At 38.3% G+C, this 26785-nt stretch overlaps 1 protein-coding gene across 1 annotated transcript; it reads right to left on the bottom strand.

Annotated features, from left to right (window-relative positions):
* Positions 1-1104: 1104 nt before the first annotated feature.
* On the bottom strand, positions 1105-2469 carry LOC129753016 (uncharacterized protein K02A2.6-like). The gene has a single exon (XM_055748810.1). The coding sequence runs from the start codon at positions 2467-2469 to the stop codon at positions 1105-1107; it is 1365 nt and encodes a 454-aa protein (XP_055604785.1).
* Positions 2470-26785: the final 24316 nt, after the last annotated feature.

The following is a 26785-nucleotide window of genomic DNA, read 5'->3' as shown; positions in this document are numbered from 1 at the left end:
AACGTCGCCTTTAATGGTCCATCATCTTTAGAAAACGGAACCCTCGCTGTTAATTCGTCGAGTGTCAATCATATCAAACGAAAAATTATTTTATAATTAAACCCCATATTCCAAATTTTAGGTTGTGCTGCCGGAATGCAGAAAATGAGCACATTTTTAAAAGATTTGTAAGCGTTTATGAAAAAAAAAATCGTGCCGGAACCAAACAAAATCAACAAAGCTGCTGTTTCATAGATGAGGCATGCTCAGTTGAGTGAAACTTGTATACTTATCCAATGCAAAACTCTCTCAACAACTTAGAAAAAGTTTTAAGAATGGTATTAGCACTACTATTTCAATAAAGTGAATTTGATTTCAATTTTTAAACGATCAATTCGAAATAGGAAAAATAGTAAAAATACTGAACAGCAAATGCACTTGGCTGCTGGTTGCCCCCAATTTTATACCTTCGTTTTCTATCACACCGGTGGACGGCCAACATTTTTGATCTATTTTTCACGATACAAAAATTCCCATCTGTGCTACAGCTGTCAAAATTCCTACCACTTTTTCCCAACACCATTGGACTTGCTCTAACAGACAAATAATAGCCCCTGTGGGTTGAGTTCTGTTGTTACAATGTGTTATACTGTGTTGTGTAATGTAACAGGCAAATAATAGCCCCTGTGGGCTGAGTTTTGTTGTTACAATTGTCGAATCCGCCGGTGGAGTCCATCTTTTTTTAGCCAAACCTTGCACAACTGATTAAAATTTCAACTCACACAACCGTTTCTACCAATAGTCGCTGAATGACTGACTCGTTCGCCCGCGCCTCGTTGCAACGGCGAAACGCACACTCTGATTCTCAAATCACAATTTGACGTTTAATTGCTCTCAATTTGAAACACGAGAATTTCAAAACACCGTGGGTATATACATTTCAATATATTTAATAATGAATTACTTATTCGATCTTTATTATTATTTATTATTCTCTACTTCATTAATCCTCCACATTCATCTCCTCTTCTACTCTCTACCTGTAAATAAATTGAATTATAATGTTTGGAAGAATCAGTTATTTTAAATAATAGTATCAAGACCTTACCATACAGAATATCCTAATTAACTAAAAATGCAATAAAGGATCATGTCTTTCAACTTTTCTGGCTGCTTCGGCATTCGTTTCGGTCTTTGACATTGCTGGTATCTGTCCAAATCTTCGTTGTTATTATTCGTACCGCCTGTATTATTAGCAATGTCCTCTTCCTGTTTTTTTTCAGGAACACGTTTCACTTCATCCACATGTCTAGTAAGCTGTACACCTCTACTACTTTTGACTACTAATTTCGCATTTTCCCTTGTTACAACAGTGTACCGCTCTGTTCCAAACACAGGGTCTGATTTCCTTTTCTTTTGTTGAGTGATAACTACAGTATCTCCAGGGTTGATGTCAGAATATTTGGCCCCTCGTCGGTGATCAGCATACTTCTTGCTTTGAAGTTTTGAATAGTTGTCTTGTTCTGTTACTGCTTGGCGATCTAATGAAGTATCTGATTTTCGCTCCCATAAGCAAGGGAAAGTTCCTCTAAACTTCCAGCCGACTAACAACTCAAAAGGAGTAACGCCAAAACGTGAAAGGGGTCTTATTTTGTTATGCACATGCACATATTTTTGTAAAGCAGTCTTCCAATCCTGTCCGTCGAGTCTAGCAGCAGCAAGAGCATTTTTAATTCCACTGTTCTGGCGCTCAACTGCGCCGTTAGACTGAGCGCTCAATGGAATAGACTTCCAAACTTTAACACCTTTTCCTTCCCATGTTGAAACAAAGTTATCGCTCTGGAATGGAGGTCCATTATCACTCTGTATTACAAGAGGGAGACCCCATTCTGCGAAAATTTTCATAAGAACTGCATTAGTGCTATCTGCATCCGTTTTGCCCATTTCTACGACGTACAGGTAACGTGAATACGTGTCCACAAGCACGAGAAATTCTCCTTTTCCAAAGTCCCGGTCAGTGAAAAAATCCACTTGTAAGACTTCCCAAGGACCATTAGGTAGCCTTCTACTAGTAAGGGGTAGAGGAGGGTTTTTGCGCGAAAGAAGTAGACACGTCTCACAATTTCTGACGAATTCTTCTGCCGAAGTGCTCATATTGGGCCACCAGAAGTACTCTCGAAGAATTTTCTTTACCGACGCTATACCGACATGTCCTTGATGAGCAGATTGGAAAGCTCTCTCTCTGAGAGAAAGTGGTAGAACTATATTTTCGCTTTTGAAGACCATGGAACCGAGCCAACGTAATTGATGTTTCTCGGCTTCGTATCGACGCAATCGTTCTGGCCAGTGCCCTGATATAATTGCATTCTTCACTGCTAGTAGTTCCTCATCTGCTTCAGCTTCCGACGCTATCTCATCCCAGGTTATTTCCAGCTTTCCACTGTCCAAATAATGCAAAAGATGCTTATCATACGAATCATCAAAAGGCATCTCTGGTAGGCCATCCACTAAACGAGATAATGCATCAGCCACGTTCATTTCACCCGGCACTCTTTTCACTACAAAGTCGAAAGGTTGTAACCTTAAGGCCCAACCTTCCGCGCGAGTTACAGCTCTCTTGCCTATTCGGTGCTCTCCATTAAAAATAAAAGTGTTGGCTTCTGCATCGGATCTGATGGTGAAATGTTTTCCCACTAAGTAGATGGAAAGTCTTTCAACTGCCCAAACGATAGCCAACGCCTCTTTTTGCGTGTGAGGGTATTTCTTTTCCGCTAACGTCAACGCTTTTGATACACATGCTATCACACGTGGGGTTCCTTTATTATTCAATTGGATTAGGACAGCACCTAAACCATAGGGGGAAGCGTCGGTATAGAGCTCTGTCTCGTCATCTCTGTTGTAGTAACCAAGTGTACGTATAGTTTTCCAAGCTTCATTTTTAAGATGCTCGAATTCTTGATCTAATTCGCTATTCCAATAGAATTCTGAAGCATTAGCCAGTTGACGTAACCACTTTGTTTTACTTGCTCTATGCGGGATGAATTTCTCCACAAAGTTTATTAACCCCAAGAAGCTTTTGACTTCCTGTTGAGTATAAGGTTTGCGGAAGTTTTGTAAGGCTTTAGATTTCTCTTCCTCAATACTCCATCCTTTATCAGACAGAGTGAAACCTAAAAATTTGACAGACTTTTGGCCAAAACAACTTTTTTCGTAGTTAATAAGCACATTGTGGTTGCCGAGAGAATCCAATACTGTCTTTAAATTTGCATCATGTTCCTCTTTCGACTTTCCTACAACCAAAATATCGTCAAGGTAGTTTATAGTTCCAGTACACCCTACTAGAATTACGGTTTGCATGATTTCTTGGAACGTATCTGGTGCATTACACAGACCAAACGGAAGTCTGCAATATCTATATAATGCATCACCAGCGAAGAAATTTGTCAGATGGCGACTACCTTGCTCGAGCTCCACATGGAAAAATGCGCTTTTAAGATCAATTGTTGAGAAGTAAGTTGATCCATGAAGTTCCATTATAATTGACTCGAATGATGGCATCTTAAAAGGTGTTCGGTAGATACATCGATTAGGACCACGTAAATCAATCACTAATCGCACATCGTCTTTACCCTTCGGCACGACTAACAGAGAAGAACAGAATGATTTGTCCATGCCGTCGACCACTTTTTCGATTATACCTGATTTTAACAGCTCATCTATTCTTGTTTTGGTTAACTCCTTATATGCTGGTGGGATGTGAGTGAAAACTTTGCGCGAAGGCGGCATATCTTTGTTGTAATTTAACACTACAGGAGGAATATTAAATTTTGGAAATATTCCCGTTTTATCGGCAGCTAACGAATTGACAATCCTTAGTTCACACTTCCATAATGAGTTATCGAAACATAACAATGGTACCTTCAGACCCACGACCAGCACACTATACCTTGAAGCTGTGTTGAAACCCAGTAATGCTCTAGATTCGTCTACAACATAAAATGTCTCAGTAAAAACGGGTCTGTCTTCGGAAATGTACAGATCTGCTGAAAACGTTGCTATAACATCAATCTTATTTTTGCTAGCATAAGCTCTTAGAGACTTATCCGAACCATATCTAAGATCATAAAGCAGCTTGGCCGACGATTCATTTTTGAGAATCGAATCAAAATAATTTTTCGTAATGGTGTTAACTTGCGCACCCGAATCAATAAAAAATCGAACCTCGACCCCAGCAATTCTAGCGGTTATAAATGCCTCGCTTTCATGTTGAACTGAATGTCCTCTATTCTCAATAGACTTGATAACTGTTTGTAATTTTAGAACTTCATTTGGCTTTGGTGTTCTGTTGGAATCCGATAAACTAGTTATAGGCATTATCTAGAAATTAGTAAGTTGAATTTCATTTTACTGAAAATTATACAAAATAAATAAACACCGTTATTCAATGAGCATACTTAATGATTTTTATTTAATTATAATTTAAATTAATTTTTTTTCTAATGAACATGCCTAATCCGCCATACCTCGGAATTCAATTTATACAACCCACTAAAATGTTACGCTGTAATTTTAGTAATTCAATTAATACAACCAACTAAAATGTTACGCTGTAATTTTAATCGCACTGTCAGTTTGTCAAAACATCGCAAATCTAAGTCAGTGTCGTGAAACGATTAGTTTTGTTTTGAAATACAAAATTAAAAGTAGTGAATTGATTGTGATACCCACTAAATTTTCAATAGCTGTTATATCACACTATTGTAGCAGCTATCGGAGAATACCCAAATCATTGGAAATGGACAGATCGTTTACTGGACGAGAAATTACAGTCGTTTCAAGTAAGACATTTCCGATGGATCTCAGGTTTTTCTTTTTTTTTTTTTTTTTTCAAGGAAGATCAAAATGCACTGATACAACAGAATACAGGTGAGTTTAAAATTATGTATTACCAATCAGTGTTCAAACATACAATGGTCCTGCAGAGATTTACAATCCGCATAACAATTTTAATTGAAATAACAATGTATTAAGGTCTATTTAGATAACCAAGGAAATTAATATCTTCTTCTTTAATAAGGAAATTTTGCAAAAATAATTTCATTGACAAAACAATTAGAAACACTAAGTATGCTCTTGAATTTTAAGAATCGTCTTCGTCAACATTTACCTTGATGTCATTTGGTTCCTCGGAGTTATCATCCTCGTCCTGTACCATTGCGATTTTACGGGCCGGAGTTCCTTCGGGCATTGAAGAATTGCGTTTAAACGGTTTTGGATTTGTTCTCGAATTGCTCGCGGGTCGGGAACAATATCGTGCAATATGCCCATATTCGCCGCAGGAGTGACATTTTTTGCAGTTGGAAGTGATGTGATTATTACTTCTACATTTTCCACAGGCTTGTGTTCGAAGACGATCTGGCTGATACCTGTTACTAGAAATTGAATTTTTTCTCAGATTCTGGTAATGTCCTTGTCGTGTACCAATTTGTGTTTCTCTATGATAGCTGCTAGATCTAGGGATGTAGCCGTCATTAGGTCCCCGCAGAAATCTTGGCTGATGATGTTGGTCGTACCCGTGATGATACCGGTCATACTGCATTCCTGATGATCTATTTTCAAAATTATTCTGCCGATAATTAAAACGCCCTTGGTCATACGAAACAGCTGCTACTGCAGTTCGGTAACGGTTGCCTATTGTACGCTGATACTCTTCTTCGTTGATTCTTTCGATGTCGCTTTCTCTCACAGCTTCGATGATGTCGTTAAGTGAACCTTGCCTAACCCAAATTCGGGTTACCATACTGCGTACGTGACTGTCGCTAGTACCTTTTGTGATAGTGCGAACTATGGCTTCTAGCTCCTCTGCTCCTTTGTAACCGCAAACTTTAGTCGCACCGATAACACGTCTCACGAAACTCAGATTATCTTCCTCTTTCTTTTGTGAAATGTTAAGCAACTTACTTCGTTGAGCCATCGTATATGATGGTGATCCAAAATATCCATTTAAACGAGCAATAGCGTTTGCATACGGTTTAGACTGCTCATCAGGCATACCCTGAGCAGTTACTGTACTATTCAAAATTTCGAATAATTTTGGACCAGCCTTGACTTTAAACATACACATTTTAGTGCGCTCATCCGGTTCACCCATCAAGTTCATAGAAGCCTCAAATATTTCCTTCCACTGGTCAAAAGTTTGCTTATCTATTTCGGAACGCCCTTCGGATGGTTTGCATTCTTGAATGGACATTGTATTAAGGGAAATATTGCTTATTAATGAAGCGTCGTTGCCATGAGAAATGTTGTCGTTACGCATGGTGCTAGAGCGAGCTGCCCTGAAATCGTCGAGTACCGTCACATTTTCCGTCAGCGTCGAGTTTTCGATAAGCTTTGCCTTGGGCAACTCATTTTCCTTTTTCGTTTTTCTGAGCTGTTTCCGCAATCGTTCCTCGGTAGTTGTAATTTTTTTTCTAAAGGAACAGAATATACAGCATAGTATGAATAACTGATTAAAAATCACGTTCTTTTTTCGTTTCCCTTTTTATTTTTTTTATTTATTCATAAATGTTGCACTACAAATTCCGTTATGATACCATTAATGAAACTACACAATTGTTTTATTCTCAAGTATATTTATACAGTATATACATATATATATATATATATATATTTTTTTTAAACAGTTTTCAACATTTAAAAAATTCTCTGTTCTTGTGTCAGTGAGCTCTATCAAAAAAAACATTATTCGTTTTTTTTTTTTTTGCATATCCATACATTTTTGTCGTTGTTGATATTAGAGTTCTACCCTTGCGTTAGAACTCCACTCTGGCATTGGAGCTATGCCCTTGCGTCAAAGCTCAGCCCATAAGTTGGTGCTCTGCCCTTGCGTCAGAACTCCGCCCTGGCTTTAGAGCTATGCCCTTGCGTCAAAGCTCATCCTTACGTCGGAGCTCTGTCCATGCGTCAGAACTATTTTTCACGTGGGCGTGGGAGCTCTGCCCTTGCGTCAGAACTTTTTCGCGTAGAAGCTCTGCCCTTGCGTCAGAGTTTCATAATCACAATGTCGCTCAATATGGTAAACAATCGTTACAATTTCTTTTCTCACTTCTTCATCTTACTGTTTTATTTTTTTTGACAGTCGTTATTCAATGTCACCATTATTGATATTTTCATAAATCTACCTTGGTATCAGGATTTTCCAATTTCAATCTGACTACATTAAAAACTCCATTACTTGCTTTAACCAATTTTCTTATTTACTCACCTGGCGGAGGGAGCCTCAACCGCGCCATTGTCGAATCCGCCGGTGGAGTCCATCTTTTTTTAGCCAAACCTTGCACAACTGATTAAAATTTCAACTCACACAACCGTTTCTACCAATAGTCGCTGAATGACCGACTCGTTTGTGGAGGATTAATGAAGTAGAGAATAATAAATAATAATAAAGATCGAATAAGTAATTCATTATTAAATATATTGAAATGTATATACCCACGGTGTTTTGAAATTCTCGTGTTTCAAATTGAGAGCAATTAAACGTCAAATTGTGATTTGAGAATCAGAGTGTGCGTTTCGCCGTTGCAACGAGGCGCGGGCGAAACGCACACTCTGATTCTCAAATCACAATTTGACGTTTAATTGCTCTCAATTTGAAACACGAGAATTTCAAAACACCGTGGGTATATACATTTCAATATATTTAATAATGAATTACTTATTCGATCTTTATTATTATTTATTATTCTCTACTTCATTAATCCTCCACAACAATGTGTTATACTGTGTTGTGTAATGTAACAGACAAATAAAAGCCACTGTGGGCTGAGTTTCGTTGTTACAATGTGTTATACTGTGTTGTGTAATGTAACAGACAAATAACAGCCACTGTGGGCTGAGTTTAGTTGTTACAATGTGTTATACTGTGTTGTGTAATGTAACAGACAAATAATAGCCACTGTGGGCTAGGTTTGTTGTTACGATGTCTTATGCTGTATTGTGTAATGTAACAGACAAATAATAGCCACTGTGGGCTGAGTTTTGTTGTTACAATGTGTTATACTGTGTTGTGTAATGTAACAGACAAATAATAGTCACTGTGGGCTGAGGTTGTTGTTACGATGTCTAATGCTGTGTTGTGTAATATAACAGACAAATAATAGCCCCTGTGGGCTGAGTTCTGTTGTTACAATGTGTTATACTGTGTTGTGTATAGTGAACCTTCATATAAGAGAAGCGACATCTGATCCCTCTTAAAATGAAATATGTGGCAACATCGCCGAAATCTTTGACAAAAAAATTCCCAGCACTGTTTTCTGGCTCAATGTTCAAGCTCTAAAGTGAACGCTCCTTCAATCCAACAAAATAACATTGAACTCGATGCCCGAAGGATCGCGATAAACGGTATGAATGACTTGAATTTCGTTAATAATCAGTTAGCTTTCTAACTAGAAACATGATTTACCAAAGCATTAAATAAAATTGCACCTAATCATAAATTCATATGACCAGCTAAAAAATTATCTGTTTGAACTATAACAACAATCGCAATACCTTCCTTGGTTGAGTTTTCAATAAGAAAGGTAAAAGCTTTGCGACAAAATGCTCGGATCGATTGGAATCGATTTTGACAGTTCTTTTGCTCGATTGGAATTTTGTGTTTCAGATGTCACTTCTCTTATATATAGGTTCACTAGTTGTGTAATGTAACAGACAAATAATAGCCACTGTGGGCTGAGTTTTGTTGTTACAATGTGTCATACTGTGTTGTGTAATGTAACAGACAAATAATAGCCACTGTGGGCTGAGTTTTGTTGTTACGATGCCTAATGCTGTGTTGTGTAATGTAACAGACAAATAATAGCCACTGTGGGCTGAGGTTTGTTGTTACGATGTCTAATGCTGTGTTGTGTAATGTAACAGGCAAATAATAGTCACTGTGGGCTGAGGTTTGTTGTTACGATGTCTAATGCTGTGATGTGTAATGTAACAGACAAATGATAGCCACTGTGGGCTGAGGTTTGTTGTTACGATGTCTAATGCTGTGTTGTGTAATGTAACAGACAAATAATAGCCACTGTGGGCTGAGTTTTGTTGTTACAATGTGTTATACTGTGTTGTGTAATGTAACAGACAAATAATAGCCACTGTGGGCTGAGGTTTGTTGTTACAATGTGTTATACTGTGTTGTGTGATGTAACAGACAGATGATAGCCACTGTAAAGATGTGTCCGACAATAAAATACAAATTTCCACTTCTTTGGATGCAAGATTCTTTATTAGCTTAGCTTAGCTTAGCTTGATTAACTATTCACATCCACCTTAAACCGTAAAACCCAAAGTGCATGGTTGTAGAAAATGTATGCATTGCTTGTTCCAAAAACATATTATGATAACAATCACTTCGAGGTCCACGATCGCTGGCGTGGCTCAGTAGAACAAGTTCCACATTGCCAATGGTTGCTACTCCGTGATTGACCGAGGCCATCAATTTTGATCAGAGGTCAAATGAATGGTGCTTTGGATTAGCAGCTCATTCACACTGCACAAAACTGATGCTCTCTCTTTTAACGTCAATAACGGCGCCGGCCACGTCCTAGTAGTCAATAGGTAGATTGGAAGAAAGAGAAAAGGATGAAAGATCTATTTTGTGCTTTAGGACCGAGGTTACCTCTGCATCCTAGCAAAACAATTTTGGTTGGGAGAGGGTTTGAAGGAATTGATTGGGAGACACTTTTGACTAGTGTTACGGTGAACCTTAAAAATTATTTTCCTAACTCCTATTAGTTCCTATTGAAAGCTTTCAGTTCATTAAAAGAATTGAGTATGTTAAGTTTAATGGTGACCAAAATTAACTATGAAGGGACTCTAAAAATTCTTGTTTCTTATTTCGAGTGAAAATGTTAATGCATAGTGCCGCAAAAATATCGAAACGACTTAAAAAAGACTTGAAGTATGGTTGAAAACTCCACAAAGTTTGTTTTCAATTTTTGGAAAAAAAAACTTATCAAAAATGTTAATGCTGCTTTTTATTCCCAAAAGCATGAAAGTTAAAATTATAGCAACTGTCGTTTCACGAAGATAATCAAACAAAAAACTTCCATAGAAATTGTACACAAACGTCTATCAATTTGGCTATGAATAATAAAACTAATGCACTCTGTTATTTTAAAATGCCAAATATTAATCGATTCTCACCGTTAAAAAATGAAACCATTTGTAGAATTCCACTTAAAATCAATACTTGTCCAGAAAGTTTTGAGCAAATGCATTGAATTGCTTGAAATAATTCACCCTGACCCAGAATCTAAACTGACATTTTAAATTATCATACAAAGTTGATCAATAACATAGGAACTACCGATTTTTCACAAAATTCAATCGAAAGAATGGGCTTTATATAGAACTGAACATTGTTGTACACAATTTCATAAGATGAATGTAGAATTCCAACCAGATTATTTTCTAATCAAAATTTTACAAGCTTGTAAAAACTATGTAAATAAGATAATATTTACTGGCTTTGCCATAGTCCCCCTCTTCTCCCACTAAAAAAAAAAAAACAATACTCATCCGTCTTTCTCGATTCCGGATCCCTCGGTTTTATTCTTGATGGTATAGGTTTGTAATGTCCTTGTCACTTGAAGAGTTGCTGCATCTAGTCGTTCTGATCCGGTGGGCATCATTTGAATCCAGGTGCATCAGCTTTTCCAGATGCTCCTGCTTTCCGCAAAATCCGGGGGACAATCCAAATTAAAATAAACTGATTTTTCTTCAAAATTTTGATTTCATATTTCCATGATTTTTCAGCTGCAAAAAAAACGTGTCCGTCACTCACAAGCACAGCCTACCCTGTCAATTCGTCTCTTTGGATGCAAGATTCTTTATTCACCGTAAAATATACACGCTTTTCTCACTACGTCCACTCAGTCGTACGTACGCTAAACGAGTCCCCTTTTCCCGCTCGTTTCGATTGACAGTTCGCCGTTTTCGCCAAGGTGTATCTATTCATCGGGTGTCGTCAATCACGCTATAGGGTGAGTCCCTACAGCCACTGTGGGCTGAGTATTTTTGTTACGATGTGTTATACTGTGTATCTGAAACGAACATCATCAGCAAGAAAAATTAATAATCTGCATATAACCTGGGCCTTCTAATTAAATGAAGCTGATTTTGATGGAGAGCAAGAAATTAATACAAAATAACTTACTTGAGAGGTACAATTTTGATACAGGTTTACCTACGCTTTTTCTTTTCAAGTGCTTGAACATCTTGGTAACATCTACCAGAACCGTCTCAGTAGGAAAAGAATCTTATATTGTCCTGAAATAAAAATATCATTAAAAAAGGTTTATCACGTAGAATAAAAACAGGTCAAACAATCATTGCTGATCGGACCATCGAGCTAATGGGTAGGCGTTCGTTTAAAGCCGTGGAACCAGCACCGATGAATATAAGTTTCTCATACGACAAGGTAAACTCATTTATATAGAGGTGCAGATATAAATGAGCCCCTACCCGCGTCCACGGAAAAAAACTTACATATGTTTCTAATTACTTCCTTAATTTCCAACGGACATATTGGATTCTTTTGGTCTCGACATCGATAGAAATTCTTACGTTCTGGTCGCCTTCAACCTAGTTTTTTTCCACGCCATTTCCTCATCTTATTTTTTTATATAAAAATTCACTTTTTTCAGACTTCTATCGGTTATGATTTTTTTCTTTCGATTTTGTATTCAATTCATTTTTTTTCATTGAGCTACTTGTCGTTTTTTTCCGAATCAACATTAACCACTGCATTAGCTTTTATAGCCTTCTTCCACTCTTCTGCTTTAGCCCTTTTCCCAATAAATCTTCACCAATTTTGCATAGACTTCATTCATAGTGCTCATTCTGATTCTTCACGTTTACCACGAACGCGCGCGAGTTTAACCCTTTCTACTCGAAGAAACCGGAAGCACTGACGTGGCGAAAGATATTAGCTTCGTTCAATCGCTAGTAAAAATCGGTTTCAACTGGTTTCTGTCAACTGATAGATGTTCAACGAGCCAATGTTTTGGTCGAAACAAGTCGGGTCGTTGTTCAATGGAGCGAGTTGAAACTAGTCGAAACCAATCCAGCTCGGCAGCAGGATTAGTTTCGACTTGGTAGAAATCGGTCGAAGTCAATTGGAAAGAGACAGGTGATCAACTGTCAATCCATTTCTACTTGTTTCGACCCGTTTCGACTAGAGTTGATTGAACAGACATATTATTGATTAGCTTCGTTCAATCGTAAGTAGCGATTGGTTTCGACTAGTTTCTGTCAAGTGATCGTTGTTCAACGGGCTCATGTTTTGGTCGAAACAGGTCTGGTCGTTGTTCAACGGAGCAAGTTGAAATCGGTCGAAACTAGTCGAAACCGATCCAGCTCGAAAGCAGGATTCATTTCTACCACACTAACACACATGCAACGTGTGTGTTAGACAGAGAGCATGTTTTTGTTTCATTTTCGCCATTTCATTTTCGTGCTCTGGATGTTTGGATTCAGTCGGCGGTCGGTCCTGTGTGTTTCGTGTCGGGATTGTCGCTGTGCTTCCTGCAATTAATTTTTCATACATGATCTCTGCTGGCACCGCAATCAAACGGTTTGATGTGGTGCTTGCGGGGAAGTACTCTTGAACTTTTTAGGTACCAACCAAAGCCGTGCGAACCCGCCCCCCATGGAGATTTTTTCCAAGTAAAATTTCCGTAGAATTCCGGAATATTACTTGACTTTAAAAGGTGTTTAATGATAAGTGTTGACAAACAAGTCAGAAATTTGGTTCGCCTCCGGCGGAATTAACACTTTAATCAACCTAATTTCATTTGACGACACTATAATTGAAAATATAATCATTTGATCGGGTCGTCATTTGATCATCGTCATTTGAATGGGTTTTAAATAAGAAGTGTAACTGAATAAGAACATAGTTTGAAACGAACCATTTTAACTTCAAAATTTATTAATCGAATACTTGTTTTATACATCGACAAATTGGAAACCATGTAACAGGAGTTCATTTATGTAATTGAAAATGTTCTGATGACATTTATGTGCCCTGAATTTGAATATGCAATTTTTCTACTAGCTCTTGATGTTGAAATAACTTTTCTAAATAGGTTAAAATTATTTAACGCTTTTTGACAACAATTGAAAACATAAACGTGACATTCTAGAATAAAAGTTTCGAATCAATTATCAAACTTTCCTTAATACTTCAAATAATTTTGCGTTCTGCGAAAAAAGTTATAGAAGTTTCTATTTGATGACTTTTGCTCATTTAACGAATTTTGAAAGAAATTTTAAACCAAATTGAATTTTAGAAAAGCATAAATGTAATTGATTCACCACAGGTTCCAAAAATTATTGAATGAAAACGCTCTGTCTGGAAATTCGTGTGTACAACGCACGAAACACACATTAGTATTGGTGAACGTATGTTCAACGGACGACCTGGTTGAAATCGGTCGAAGTCAATTGGAAAGAGACAGATTATCAACTGTCAAAATCCATTCCTACTTGTTTCGACCTATTTCAACCTGTTTCGACCAACTTCCATTGAACACACATATTGACAATTAAAAGTTATCCCAGAATGATGCTTCCGGATATTCCGACACAAAACGACAATGTCCCTAAATGAAGCCCTAAATCTCAAGTCATAATCTTATACCGTATTTGTGTATGCCGAGTGTTGCACTGGTGCACCATTAGGTGCTGTCAAACTGTTTGTTTATTCGGACGGTGTTGCACTGGTTTTGACCTGGTGTTGCACTGCCATCGGGCGGTAGTGCCCCGAAAATTTTGTCAGTGTTGCGAGAGAGCGTGTGAGTGAGCGAGGAAGCAATACACTGGCGAGGATTTGTGTTTGTTTTTATCGGGTACAGTGGAACACTGATCGAGGGGAGAAAACAAATACGGTATCATTTTACGATTACATTTTTCTTTCTGTGTAGGAAAGATCCTGAACGTAATTGCTATCGCCGGCTTCTTCTTTTTCTATAGCTTAAGTGTAGCTATTTCGTTGAAAATTCGATTATTCAGCTTCCCCCGTCATCACTGCTTGATGAAGCTTAAAAATCCTCGTTGTTTTAGTAGTTTTCATTTTTTTAAACACTCAGTTCGGCTCAAGCGCTCGTTGCGAGCAGACGCGTTTATCTAGAGCTTCGAGTTGTACAGTTTACGGCGTGTGCGTTTCACACTTAAGTGTGACCTTTCTGTAGTTTTTGCGTCAGTTCTCTGGCGACAGTATTTTTATTTTCACGTTCTGCTTCAAGCGTACGGTTCGTGACAATGTCTTTTCGAGTGCGAGAAAATACCTTTAAAGTTGACCTGAGAAACTTTTCCAAGCGCCCATCATATGAACAAATTCACGATTTCGTTCATGGACCTCTTGGTCTCTCATTACAACAAGTGTTACGCCTACAAATGAACCATGCGCAAAACTGCGCACATGTGAAGTGTGTGGATTTGAAAACTGCTCAAGATGTAGTCATTGAGCACAACGAAAAACATGACATCGAAGTGAACAATAAGCGTACTAGGGTGCGACTTATTATGGATGATGGCGGAATCGAAGTGAAAATCCATGACTTATCCGAAAATGTCGTGGGTTTTGGTCCATCCGATCCCATATTTTAACAGAAGAGAACTTAGAAGAGTTTCAGCAAAAGTGGAACCGTTGGCTACGTGAACGAACACGCTATAGAAGTTGGCTAGACTGGTGGATTGAATGCGCTAAACCCAAAATACGAAGCTTCTTCAAGTGGAAAACTAATGAAGCTTTTAAAGAGTTTCATGCGAAAAATGAACTATTATATCGCAATTTGACGGTCGCATATAATAATCTTTTAAATAATCCCCAATCAACTGCAGAAGTCAACAAAATAAAAGCAGAAATGTTGTTGCATCAAAACCGGTTTTCAAGATCTTTTCAACGTCTGAACGATACATACATAGGAGGTGAAAAAATTTCCTCCTTTCAACTGGGTGAACGAATGCAACGTAGAAAAAAGAGTCATATTTCGACGATCCGACATCAAGATACAGTCTTAACTGATCCATCTGAAATCGAGAACTATATTAAAGACTACTTTCGTAGTTTGTATAGCAGACAAAGCGTAACGACGGGCTCAAATTTTCCGGTAAATAGAGAATTTGAGCCAACAATTGATGAGAGATATAACAACTGAAGAGATCTATTTTGCTATTAAATCAAATGCCTCTCGAAAATCTCCTGGAAATGATGGTATCCCTAAGGAATTTTATTTGAAAGCCTTCGATATCATCATAGACAACTACATTTGATCTTGAACGAAGCGCTAAATGGAAACATTTCTGAAAGTTTTCTGGAGGGACTCATAGTGCTGATCAAGAAGAAAACCATTGATGATACAATCAAAGCATACCGTCCGATTTCATTGCTAAACTTTGATTATAAGCTCCTATCACGGATTCTCAAGCAGCGATTAGAAATAATAATGGAACACCATAATATTTTGAATCCATCACAAAAATGTTCGAACAGTAATCGTAACATTTTCGAAGCATTGACAGCCATTAAAGACCGCGTTGTAGAATACAACTGCCGAAGAAGATCAGGAAAGCTCATCTCTTTCGACCTCGATCATGCCTTTGATCGTGTTGATCAAAGCTATCTGTTGTGTGTTTTAAGAAGTCTGCAATTTCATCCTGTCTTTGTTTCTTTGTTGGATAACATCATGTCGAAATCGACCTCAAAAATAATGATAAACGGAAATCTGTCCCCCTCCTTTCCCATCCAACGCTCCGTTAGACAAGGTGATCCCCTCAGCATGCACCTTTTTGTCCTTTATTTGCACCCTCTTCTAGAAAAACTCCTATCCAGTGCTCGAAACAGTCACCTTCATTGACAGAAAACGGGTTGAATGTGAGAGAAAAAGCTCTCCCTTTCATCTTCTCCGGCAGTCGATGAAATAATCTCCGTTTGGAGAGAGTGAGCTTCTTGTTGACTGTGAATGTCTTCTCTTTTGTTTCACAATTCGTTTCACACTCATTCGTTCCACAAAGTCGTGACAGGATCAAACGTTCAAAAATCATTCAATTGGATCCTCTTTGAATGTGTCAGCCAATCATATTCGCCTGTGCTACTTTGCATGTACCGAAAAAAGTGATCAAAATTAATAGCGGCTAAACGGTAAACGATAGACACTTGATGTCTTCGAGACAATTTATCTACGCAACAAAAACTTTCGTATTCTATTTAAAAACATCTTAAAAATTCATCTAGAAGGGAAAAATGCCTATTTTTCATCAACTTATACGAGTTTGGCTGAGTTCGTACATTTTTATTAATGGATTCATTTTTCAAAGTTATTAGCTTTCAGACGATGCGCACGAAACATAAATTTTCATTACATGAATTGCAAACTGAGGCGTTTTCACCTAGAAAAAGTCAATAAATGAATGATAATTCACAGAAAACAACTCAATAGTGATTGAATGTATACGAATAAACTAGTGCAATCTAATGTTTCGTTTTTACATCATTGAAAAGCTGATAACTTGAATAATTGAATCAAATAATAAAAAATACTCTTGAAGTAATAATTGGGGGCATTGAATTGGTATAAATTCTTCTTGTCTCTATAATCTTTAACAAAGTTGGGTGTTTTAGCAATTTGAACATTTATGTGTATTGATAAATACACTGATTTTCTGAAACTTATTCAAAAAAAAAATTTAACCCTCTAGTGCCAAACCCACCTTAAGACGGGGTCTACTAAAATCGCCATAAAAATTTGTTTTACTACAGTAATTTTTATTTACTTTTTTCGCAGAATTTTCTAAATATGGTAAGCTAACAAACCATACTAATGCAAATGGTTTGACAAGCAGTTGTCAAAAGCAACAGCTTAGAAAAGTTTAAAAATATGAGAAAACTAAAAATTGACCAATTTTTCGAAAAATGATCAATTTGGTAGCCTCAGAAATTCTTGGTCAATGAGTTTTACGATCTAAAAAAATATTGGCAGTAAGGTTAAAAAGTTACCGCCATTCTGGATTGATTTTTTTAGAAGACAAATTCCTAAGTTAGGTAGGAGAGATGAAACAGTTAGGTAGGAGAGATAAACCCCGCTTAAAGGTGGGGTTGGAAAAGTATGACAACAATTCGAAAAATATGTACAATATTTACTTTTAGTATAAGTTGAAAAACTCAGTTATTTGTGGAAAAATTTCAACAAAAATTACTTTCAAATATAACTATTGTTCGGGATTTATATATTTCAAAATTAAGGAGAAATTGGTTGAATTTATAGAAACTACAATCGAAAAAGTACTGAAAGTGAATTTCTTTAGCTCTTATGCAATTGTCAAAATTTCTGTCTCATCTTAATAGTTTTTCGTAGAATAAACCTTGTTTGTAATCATAAAACTAGGCTTTTGTGAATTTTTCAGCGAAAAAAAAATTGGGTTCTAGAGGATTAACATAAACTGAAAAATTCTCATTTCATTTTTTAAATTGCTTATAACTTTTTCTGTTTTTTCAATCGATTTCTGTGATGTCCTCGACAATTTTTTTAACTGCACGATCTACGGATCTATTAAATGAATCAGGTGTATACACGTAGTGTTTTTTAAAATATTTTTTATCTCCCTTCTATGTGAATCAATCATTTATTTTTAAATAGAATATGAAAGATCTTGTTGCGTTAATAAATTCTCTCAAAGACATCAAGGTTGTATCGTTTACCGTTTAGCCGCTATTAATTTGATAGTTTTGCGCCGGGAAAAACGCGTAAGTTCAACTTTTCTCAAACGGATTCCATTCATTCAAAACCGAAATGACTGAATTTGCATTGAAGCTCACAGTCATGTCCTCGAAGTGACTGTGACTGTAGGCCAAAACGAATGGGAAGATGAACGAAAGAAAATTGTAAAAGCTGTCAGTCAGAGAGAGCTTTTTGAGTGAGAGAAGGCAATGAAGGAAACGAAAACGGAAGACTCTGAATGGAGAGAAATTTCGCATTCACGCAAGGATGTCGACAGTTTTAAGCTCTGCTCCTATCCATATGTAACAACCCACAAGAGCTAGTTTTGGCGTATGCTGACGACATCTCGATAATCGTGGAGAACGACGACAAATTTCAACGGATTTTGGACGCATTCAACGAGTTTGGGCTTTGCTCTGGAGCAGTTCTAAACACTAACAAGACCATGGCAATTAACATCGGAACCCAATAGAGTACGAGATCCCCTGGTTGGTTCACCCTTTGCGAATCAGTAAAAATTCTTGGCGTCATCTTCTTCAATTCAGCTAAGCGTACAATCGAGGAAAACTGGTGCGACGTCATCAGGAAGACATCACAGCTTATGTGGAAATTCAAACAGCGTATCCTGTCCTTGCTTCAGAAAGTTTCCGTAATCAACACCTTTGTCACGTCGAAATTGTGGTTCATGGCATCAATCCTTGGCATCCCCAACTCATCAGCAGCTCGAATAACATCTCAGATCGGAAACTTTATCTGGGAACGGCACCCAACCAGAGTGTCAATGGAGCAGATTGGTCTTGCTGTCGAGAAAGGTGGGCACAATCTTCATTTACCGATACAAAAAGGCAAAGCACTATTTCTCAATCGTTTTGACACTGTCGAGAACACACTCCTTTTGTTTCTACATTTGATGGATTAATCGTTAATCCACCTTATCCAAGAGGGATTCCAGCGTTATATCCATGCCTCAAAATGGTCGCTCGTGAGCTGCCTTACATCGCTGATCAAGTTCGAGAAAACCCATCCACAACATCACTTTTGGAGGTCTTCAGAGGGAAGATGAAATCACCAAGAATCGTCGAAGAAAACCCATCGGTGGAATGGAAACGAGTTTGGAGGAACATTCGGAGCCGACTTCTCTCTACAACGGAAAAATCCCTGTATTATCTTCTGGTGAATCAAAGGATACCATATGCAGCGTTGATGTTTCGGCAGAATAGAACAGATAGTGCATTTTGTGTGCACTGTCCGACATTTATTTAAGATTTGGAACATAAATTATCCAGTTGCAGTAGAATAGTACATTTGTGGTCCTTTCTAAAATCTAAATTAGAGTCAGTTTTGAATAAGAGAGTAAATTTTCATGATTTTGCCTTTCCCGATTTTAAAAATACCAGAGCAGTGAGAAGAAATAAAGTTCTAAAATTGTTTATTGTATATATAAACTTTATATTAGAAGCTAGCAGTGATTTAACGATAGGGGCTCTAGATTTTACGTTGCATTGCGAGAACTTGTAGAATGTATTCTTTGTAGAAAATAAAACGTGAAATATATATGTTTACAAAAAAAACACTCTAGTAATTAAAAGGTCTTCTTCCATTAAAAGCTGCTGGGTTTTTTGTTTTTTTTTTAATTGCTGGGGAAGCACTGTTCCCAAAGCAATCAGTCTTTAAAGATCAAATGCTTGTAATGGACTTAGATGATCGTGTGTGCCTCCGTTCCGATGGCCAACTCGGTTCTTTTAAATTTCAATTAAATTCAGCTCCATTCAGCTTCATTGATTTTCCAAGAGGTCTGAAGGACTTTGGTGATAATTTTTTCAACCTGTTGATCTTACGGGCCTTTGCTGTAATTTCCCTAAGAGTCAACTACTACTTTTAGCAGCCTAAGAAACTGGGTCGACTCATTAGTATTCATTTATGCCAAATAACAAAAGCCTTTTGCCTCCCATCATCCCAGGTTCGTTTCCACAAATTGGAGAAAAATTTGCGTAGAGTTGCCTCGTGAAACGTGTTGCGACTGATAAAATCAACCTTTCTTTCGGAGAAAAAAAGGGGCAAAAATCAAGCGAATCCTTCACGAGCACTTCCGGCTGAATCGTACATATCTATCCGATACATGGCCCGTATGATATATATACTGTCGTCGTCTGCTCTGCTGTTCTCTAATCCAGGACAAGACGGAGAAAAAATGGTTTCGATTTTTCAGCTTTTCCGTGTTGGACCGATCCGTTCCTAGCCGTTCCGAGAAGGAGGGCGGAGAAAAAGCCATTCGGCGTCGTTGTTTGTTTCTTTGGTTGGCAAGAAATTGATAAAAGATGTGGATGCAAAGTGATCAATATTTCTTGTCTGCTGTTTGCGGAACCATGCCAAGGTTCTCGAGATCGGAAGGGTGCCAAAGTCAACCTGCTGATGAACAAGAGGAGAAAACTAAAACCGGAGAGTAAACGCAACAATTGAATCAATTTATTCAACCAACTGACGGTATCCGTAGCCCACAATCTAGGTTTTCCCCCTTAGTCTCCCTTCTACTCCTTCTGAGATGACGAGCGACGAAATGTTTGAAAGGTTCTGCAATTTGGACCTACTTCCGGGTGCAATCATGACTGGAATATCGATTTGTACCTATTTTTCGTTTTTCATATATTTCAAGCTAGAAACGATTTTCCGGCTGAAATTTGGCCTCAAAGCACATTCAAGTGCAACATTCTGTTTTTTGAAGGCAACGATAGTTCTTGATTTCGGAATCCGGCGGAGCTGGTAGAATTATTTCCTGCCATTTCTCTTCTAGAGTAGGTACGTCAGCTGAATGTGTGCGAGTGTAGTTTCGTGCGATAGCAGGAAACTATAAAATAGAATTTTAGCGTTTTGACGGAACTGTAGTTCTCAAATAGAACTTGGTTGAATGTTCTTAAAAATCCAAAATCTCGAATACAGAGTTAAAAATTATATTTTGATTTTTTCTTCATATAATGCCTTTTAAGTCCGCTACAAAACCTTTAAACAATTTTGTGAAATGCTACTTATTTGACCATAATGAATTTTTAACTTTCAATTTAAAACCACTGCTGCAGGGAAATTGCATTTCGTTTAGCAACAGTTCCTAAAACCCTTTCGAGTAGACGAAAGGAATCAACAAATAAGTAAGCATCAACCGGAAGCTTCTTTCAAATGCTTTCCGCTTAGTTTTCTCTAATGGCTGGCGAAGGGAAGCTGCAATTTTGGAACTTCTCTGGTCCGGTCCGATTTTCGATGCTCAGATGCTCGGTCTGGTTCAATTTAGGTACAGTACACGTTGCCGGTAGAGGAAAATAATTTTCGGAGCCTTATTGTTCGGACACAATCCAGCATTTATTGATGGAATCTCTCCTTCGTTGTGCTGTTTGCTAAATTTTCAGGTGGATAATATTTGTTCAGTTAAGGTGTTTCATACAAAAATTCGAATTTCGAACCTAATGTATAACAAAAGTTTTGATAGTTTTTCGAAGTTTGTAAAACTTTGAATTGAATTTAAGAAGTTTGATATTTATTTCCTAGTTATGCTATCGTCTTCGTACTAAGCACACCCGTACAGATCTATTTTTATGAAATTTTTTTCACGATAGCAAAAACAGCTGCTGTCGGGTTGAAAACATGAGGGAAATCAACAAGTACTTACGCTACCTCTTCTTCAGATTCAGGAAAGCTGCCCGCATAACAGAATGTAGCATTTTTTCACCATTTGTTGTTGCAGTCAAGACGATGGAGATGCACACCTACCTATCACATTGTGTGGTATCCGGTTCCAAGTGCAACAGATAAATCTGTTGCGGACAATGTTTCTTTGCTTGCAGCATTGTTGCTTGATCAATACGAGCAGAATGTGCTCAAATATGAAGAAAGTTCTTGAAGGCGTGTACTGTAACTTCTTCTTCGTTATCTTTTGTGTCTGTTGAACTGTGCTTTGAAAACAATATGTTTCAGTAGAAATTTATAAAAAATGGGTTTAAAATCTTCAAAAAAAAAATCAAATTAGCTATGAAGGCGTGTTTTCGTTGTTGGAAGACAACTCGTAAACCAACTCTGTTGACCAGAACAGAAAATCAGGACCTTCCCAACAGTCGAAAATACTTTTCATACACTGTCATCTGCGGAGAAGATTCAATAGTAGGAAACGAAATTTCTCGAATACTCCCCGTTGATAGATTTGTCTTACCATCAAGCCACGCAATTAAGTAGATTCGCTAGGCATTAGATGCTGCTTTAACATTGTAGTTTAAACCTTGAGGTCTAACGCGTTCTAAATATTGGGAAGCTCGCCGCCGAGAGATTAGTCTAGTCTAGGGTTACAAAACCCTGCAACGCCAAAAAGAGTATGTTAACCCTAAATAATTGCAGCGCGAGTCAAGAATCAACGAAACCAAATCTGCAATCCAATCGACCAACAGCATCAATGAATAGAATCTGTGCCACACGCATCTGACCAACAGATAGCGGTGCGTGTGTGCACTAGCATATGTACAATAGGTGTAGGCAAAGGAATAGGCGACAATCGATTGGACTCGATCGGCTATTAGAGGCTGCACTGCAGCTGGTCAGTAAGAAGTGAGATAAATCAGAAGCAAGAAACGACCCGTGCCGCTTAAATGTGTCGTAATACAGTCCACTGTCTACAGGGTGACAAAAAAGTCCGGTCACACTTTTTTGGGGTCGCCTGTAGTCTACACGTTGCATCTCTCTGGTGCCTTTTATATGTCAAATGAAAGGGCCAACTTTGCTGCCCAAAGTGGCAGAGTTTCGTTTCTGTGCAGTTTGTTTACATTGAGTTGTGAGCCATGGCAGAGTTAAGGGCAGCTGTTATCGCTGCTCGATTTGGCGCGCAGATAACGAGAGTATTTTTTCGGACTGGAAGCTGTTCGTTTTGGAGCAAACAGTTAATCGCCAAAATGATCGAGTTTGGAGTGTGAGTGGAGCTCCTGCGGACAAGCTGAATGTTTCCCGGTTCCATAATAAGACGTCAGTCTTGCTTCCAGACAGATGGCGCCCCATCCCACACCGCAAAGGTTGTTCAGGTGTGGTCTGAGGAAAACTTGGCCGATTTCATTTTGAAGAATGAATGGTCTCCGTCGTCTCCGGATCTGAATCCACTGGATTATTTCGTGTGGGGATACATGATGTCGAAGCTAATCGACTATTTTCTTTTTTTTTTTGTTTCGATTATAGTCGTTTTACCACCTTTACGGCATTCGCGACTTTATCAACGTTCCAGTTGGCGGACAAATATTGAAAAACTTATCCGGTACAACTGTGTTCGATATTTACTCTTGGGCTCGAACTCGCGGACATCGGCTCAGGAAGCAACGGACTTGCCAACTGAGCTATATTACAAGCCCTGAACGACTATAAAATTTTCCTGTGTGACCGGACTTTTTTGTCACCCTGTATTGTTCATCTATCGTTGAGTGTTTCTTAGTCGTGAAATAAATTTGCTCCCGGTGATCATATCACAGTATCGTTGCGTGTTAATTAATTAACGTTTGAATCCCCAAATATTTGGGAATTCCGGCTGCTTAACCGGACCAGCGAATTTTTAGAGGATTGGCCTCAACAGAGTACAATGAGCTTATTTTTGAAAAAAGTAGAGGGTCTTTTGAAATGTTGTGCATAATGTGTAGTTTTACAGTTATGTTGGCTATTTTTTGGTCTGAGGACACAATCAAACAACTAAGCTTTTGAAATGCCCGACGTCTCAACCATTTTTGGTGGTCTTTCTCAAGGGAATTACAGAACAACGGACAGATAATTCTCTTGAAAAAGTCCACCAAAAATGGTCGAAACGTCGGACATTTCAAAAGCTAAGTTGTTTAATTGAATCCCTAGACCGAAAAATATCCAAAATAACTATAAATCATCAATCACGGTCGAAAACAAAAATTTGAAATGTGTACTATTAGGTAGAAAATTGCACATTCAAAGGCGCTTATTGGCTTAACAGTTCAGTGCGGCGACTTTAAGCAAATAATAATACCTCAATTTTTTAAAATAAGGTACCTATTTTATTTTTATCGACACGTTTATATTTATAAAATAAAGCCGATTTTAATTTGAAATAATCAGAAAGGTACTCAAAATTTATTGTCGTACCACCACAATGGGTTGATTTTCTTTGAAATTATTTGAATGAAATAAAAGGCTGTTTAGTTTCTGTCAATATCGTTCGATCCTGACCAAGGTCTAGTAGTAAATTCAAAGAAATTAAATGTTTAACCAAAAAATGTCTTTTAACAAAAAAAGGAGTACATTTAAAAAAAATAACAAAGAGAAGAGTACACCAATTTCATGATCGAAAAAGAGTACATGTACTCTTAATAGAGTACGTATGATAATCCTAGTCTAGTCCGACCGTAGTCCGGTCTTATTGTTTAAACTTGGCCTGGCAATCCTGGGTTCTCATGATCCATGATCGTCGTTTGACAATCGGGGGTCTCTTATCCTAAACTCACAGCTATTCAGCATTAATTCTGCATCGACTTCAAGCTCTAGCTAAAGATATTGGGACTGAGCGTATTCCGTTAGCATAACATTGGAGAACACAAGACACAGTCCGGACAAGTCCTACTTTACTATAGCAAATGAGGAGAACACGCTACTCCAGAACGAGGAGTTGGTTTCCTATCAAGACTGCAGGCCTTTGCGGCCTTCATAAGATGTGAACTGATAAACGAAAGAATAATCCTGGCCAGATTCAGAGCACGGGTTAGAAACCTTACAGTGGTCCAGTGTTATGCGCCGACTGGCAGGAGAAAGAGTCTAGGTCTAGGTCTAGGAGAATGGTCCAGGACAGATGAGCGAAAACGAAGAACTGCTTGTAGAATTTTGTAGCAACAACAACATGGTGATCGGTGGATTGCTCTTCCCCCATCGACCAGCACATATAGTCACTTTGGTATCCCGAGTTGGCAGAACAGAAAATCAAATTGACCACATCTGCATCAGCCGAAAATGGAGAAGGAGAGTTCTTGATGTCCGCAACAAACAGACATTGCATCTGACCATCTCCTCGTCCTTGGCGAAATACGACTGAGAGTTGCGCGTGTCTGAGAGGAGTAAGTTGGATGTGTATATGACGTCCATCGACTGGAGAATCTATAGGTGAAAAGGGCATACGTTGAACACCTTGAATCCTGAGCCTCGAAATTGCTGACAAACGGAATAGGCGAAGAATAGTGGTGTGGAATAAAGAATGCCTTTATCACTACGAACTATGGTACTCTCGGTAAAGTGTGTGGATGAATAAGTAAATAGATGTCGGATGAAACTTGGAGGATGGTCGATAACCGAAGAAACGCGAAAGTCGGAATTGAGCAGGCATATACCGGATCAGCCAAAGCAGCCGCGCGCTTACGATATGCGGAGCTGGAAAAGACAGTTAAACGAGCTTGTAGACGAGACAAGAGAGCCTCGAAAAACTCCCTAGCCGCGATATGCGATTACTTTATGACATTTCTCACCGCCTTTGTGGTGCAAGGACTAATGCAAGAATGCCGTCGAAAGACCGTGCAGGTCTGCTGTTGACAGATCGAACGAATCAGATCAAACGTTGTACTGAGCATTTTGAACAACTCTTCCGAGTCACAAATAGCGATGGCCAAGAGAACCCGCAGCTCAAAGCGCCAACAGTAAGTCGCATTAAGCGCGTCAACGCGGAAGTGCCCTCACTGGCTGAGAATGAATTGGCAATCAAAGTCATGAAATCCAACAAAGCGCCTGGAACCGATTGCATTCCTGCTGAAATACTGAAAGCCGACCCTGTCTTGTCGCTGACACGAGCACCCCCTGACACCTGGGATACTGCAACATTCCCGGCCGACTGGATGCAGGGTGTCCTCGAAAAGGTCCCGAAGAAAGGAGACCTGGCAGAGTGCGGTAATTGGCACGGAATAAGTTTGATCTGTACAACTCTCAAAGTACTCCGAAAAGTGATACTAAACAGGATCCAGGAGAAACTAGACGCTACCTCCGACAGCAACAAGCTGGATTCCAATCCGGACGATCATATGTGCACAACGTTACGAAGAATAATGGAACAAATCACCGATATCCAGGACTCTTTTCTGCTGGTGTTCGTTGATTTCATAAAAGGATTCAACCGACTGAACCATGAAAACATCTGGGTGGCTCTTCCAGCATACAGCTATAATTTTATGCTTTTTTGATATACGTTCCATAAACATTATAAAATGATTGTATGAAAGTTGAAAAAACAGCGATGAAAACTACACCAAATGGACGCTATCCGACAACTTATTTATATCGGAAGAATGCAAGAGAGCGCATGATTTTTCTCTCATAGCCTTCAAATCGATGATGATTTTTAGCCATCTGGATACACTGCTGGTTGCAGTGAGAACATTACGATGATTTGCTCACTTGAAGCCCGGCCGGAAGCAAAATCATTCAAAATTCACAAACATCGCGGACTTTCTATCATATCCGATTTAAAAAGACTTTCGACGACACTTTATACGATCTTTTCACTATCAATTGGAATTGCGATTCGCAACACCGTTGATAAGATTTTATGTTAGCTGGGCTAAGGCGACGAAGAGTTCCAGAGAAACTAGTACATCTCACCGAAGCACCGTACGAGGCATTTTCTTGCAAGGTCCTGCATGAAGGTGTCTTGTCTGATCCAATCCCGGTAACTGCTGGAGTGAGACAAGGATGTATTTTATCATAGCTACTGTTTCTCATCGTAATGGATGAGATCTTGACTGGATCGATTGATTATAGACTAGGGTTACCATATCCTGCTACGCTCAAAAGAGAACATTGAGAAATATATTCAAAATTGTTAAGACAAACGCCGTTTATTCAAAGCCATGATGTTTAGGACATTCAAATAGCGTCAATTAGTTGCAAGATTTGTGACTTAATTGACAAATGCTCAATATTTTAAGTTGGATTATTCAAAGTTTCGATTTCATACTGAGAAAACACACCGAAATTGATGAAAAAAAAACTGAATTTTTAAATAGTTTTTTTAGAGGCGTAGT

The sequence above is a fragment of the Uranotaenia lowii genome, chromosome 3 (genome assembly GCF_029784155.1).
Source record: "Uranotaenia lowii strain MFRU-FL chromosome 3, ASM2978415v1, whole genome shotgun sequence".
NCBI lineage: Eukaryota > Metazoa > Arthropoda > Insecta > Diptera > Culicidae > Uranotaenia > Uranotaenia lowii.
Note: the sequence above shows the minus strand (reverse complement) of the source record. Positions and strands in the feature narration are given on the sequence as shown.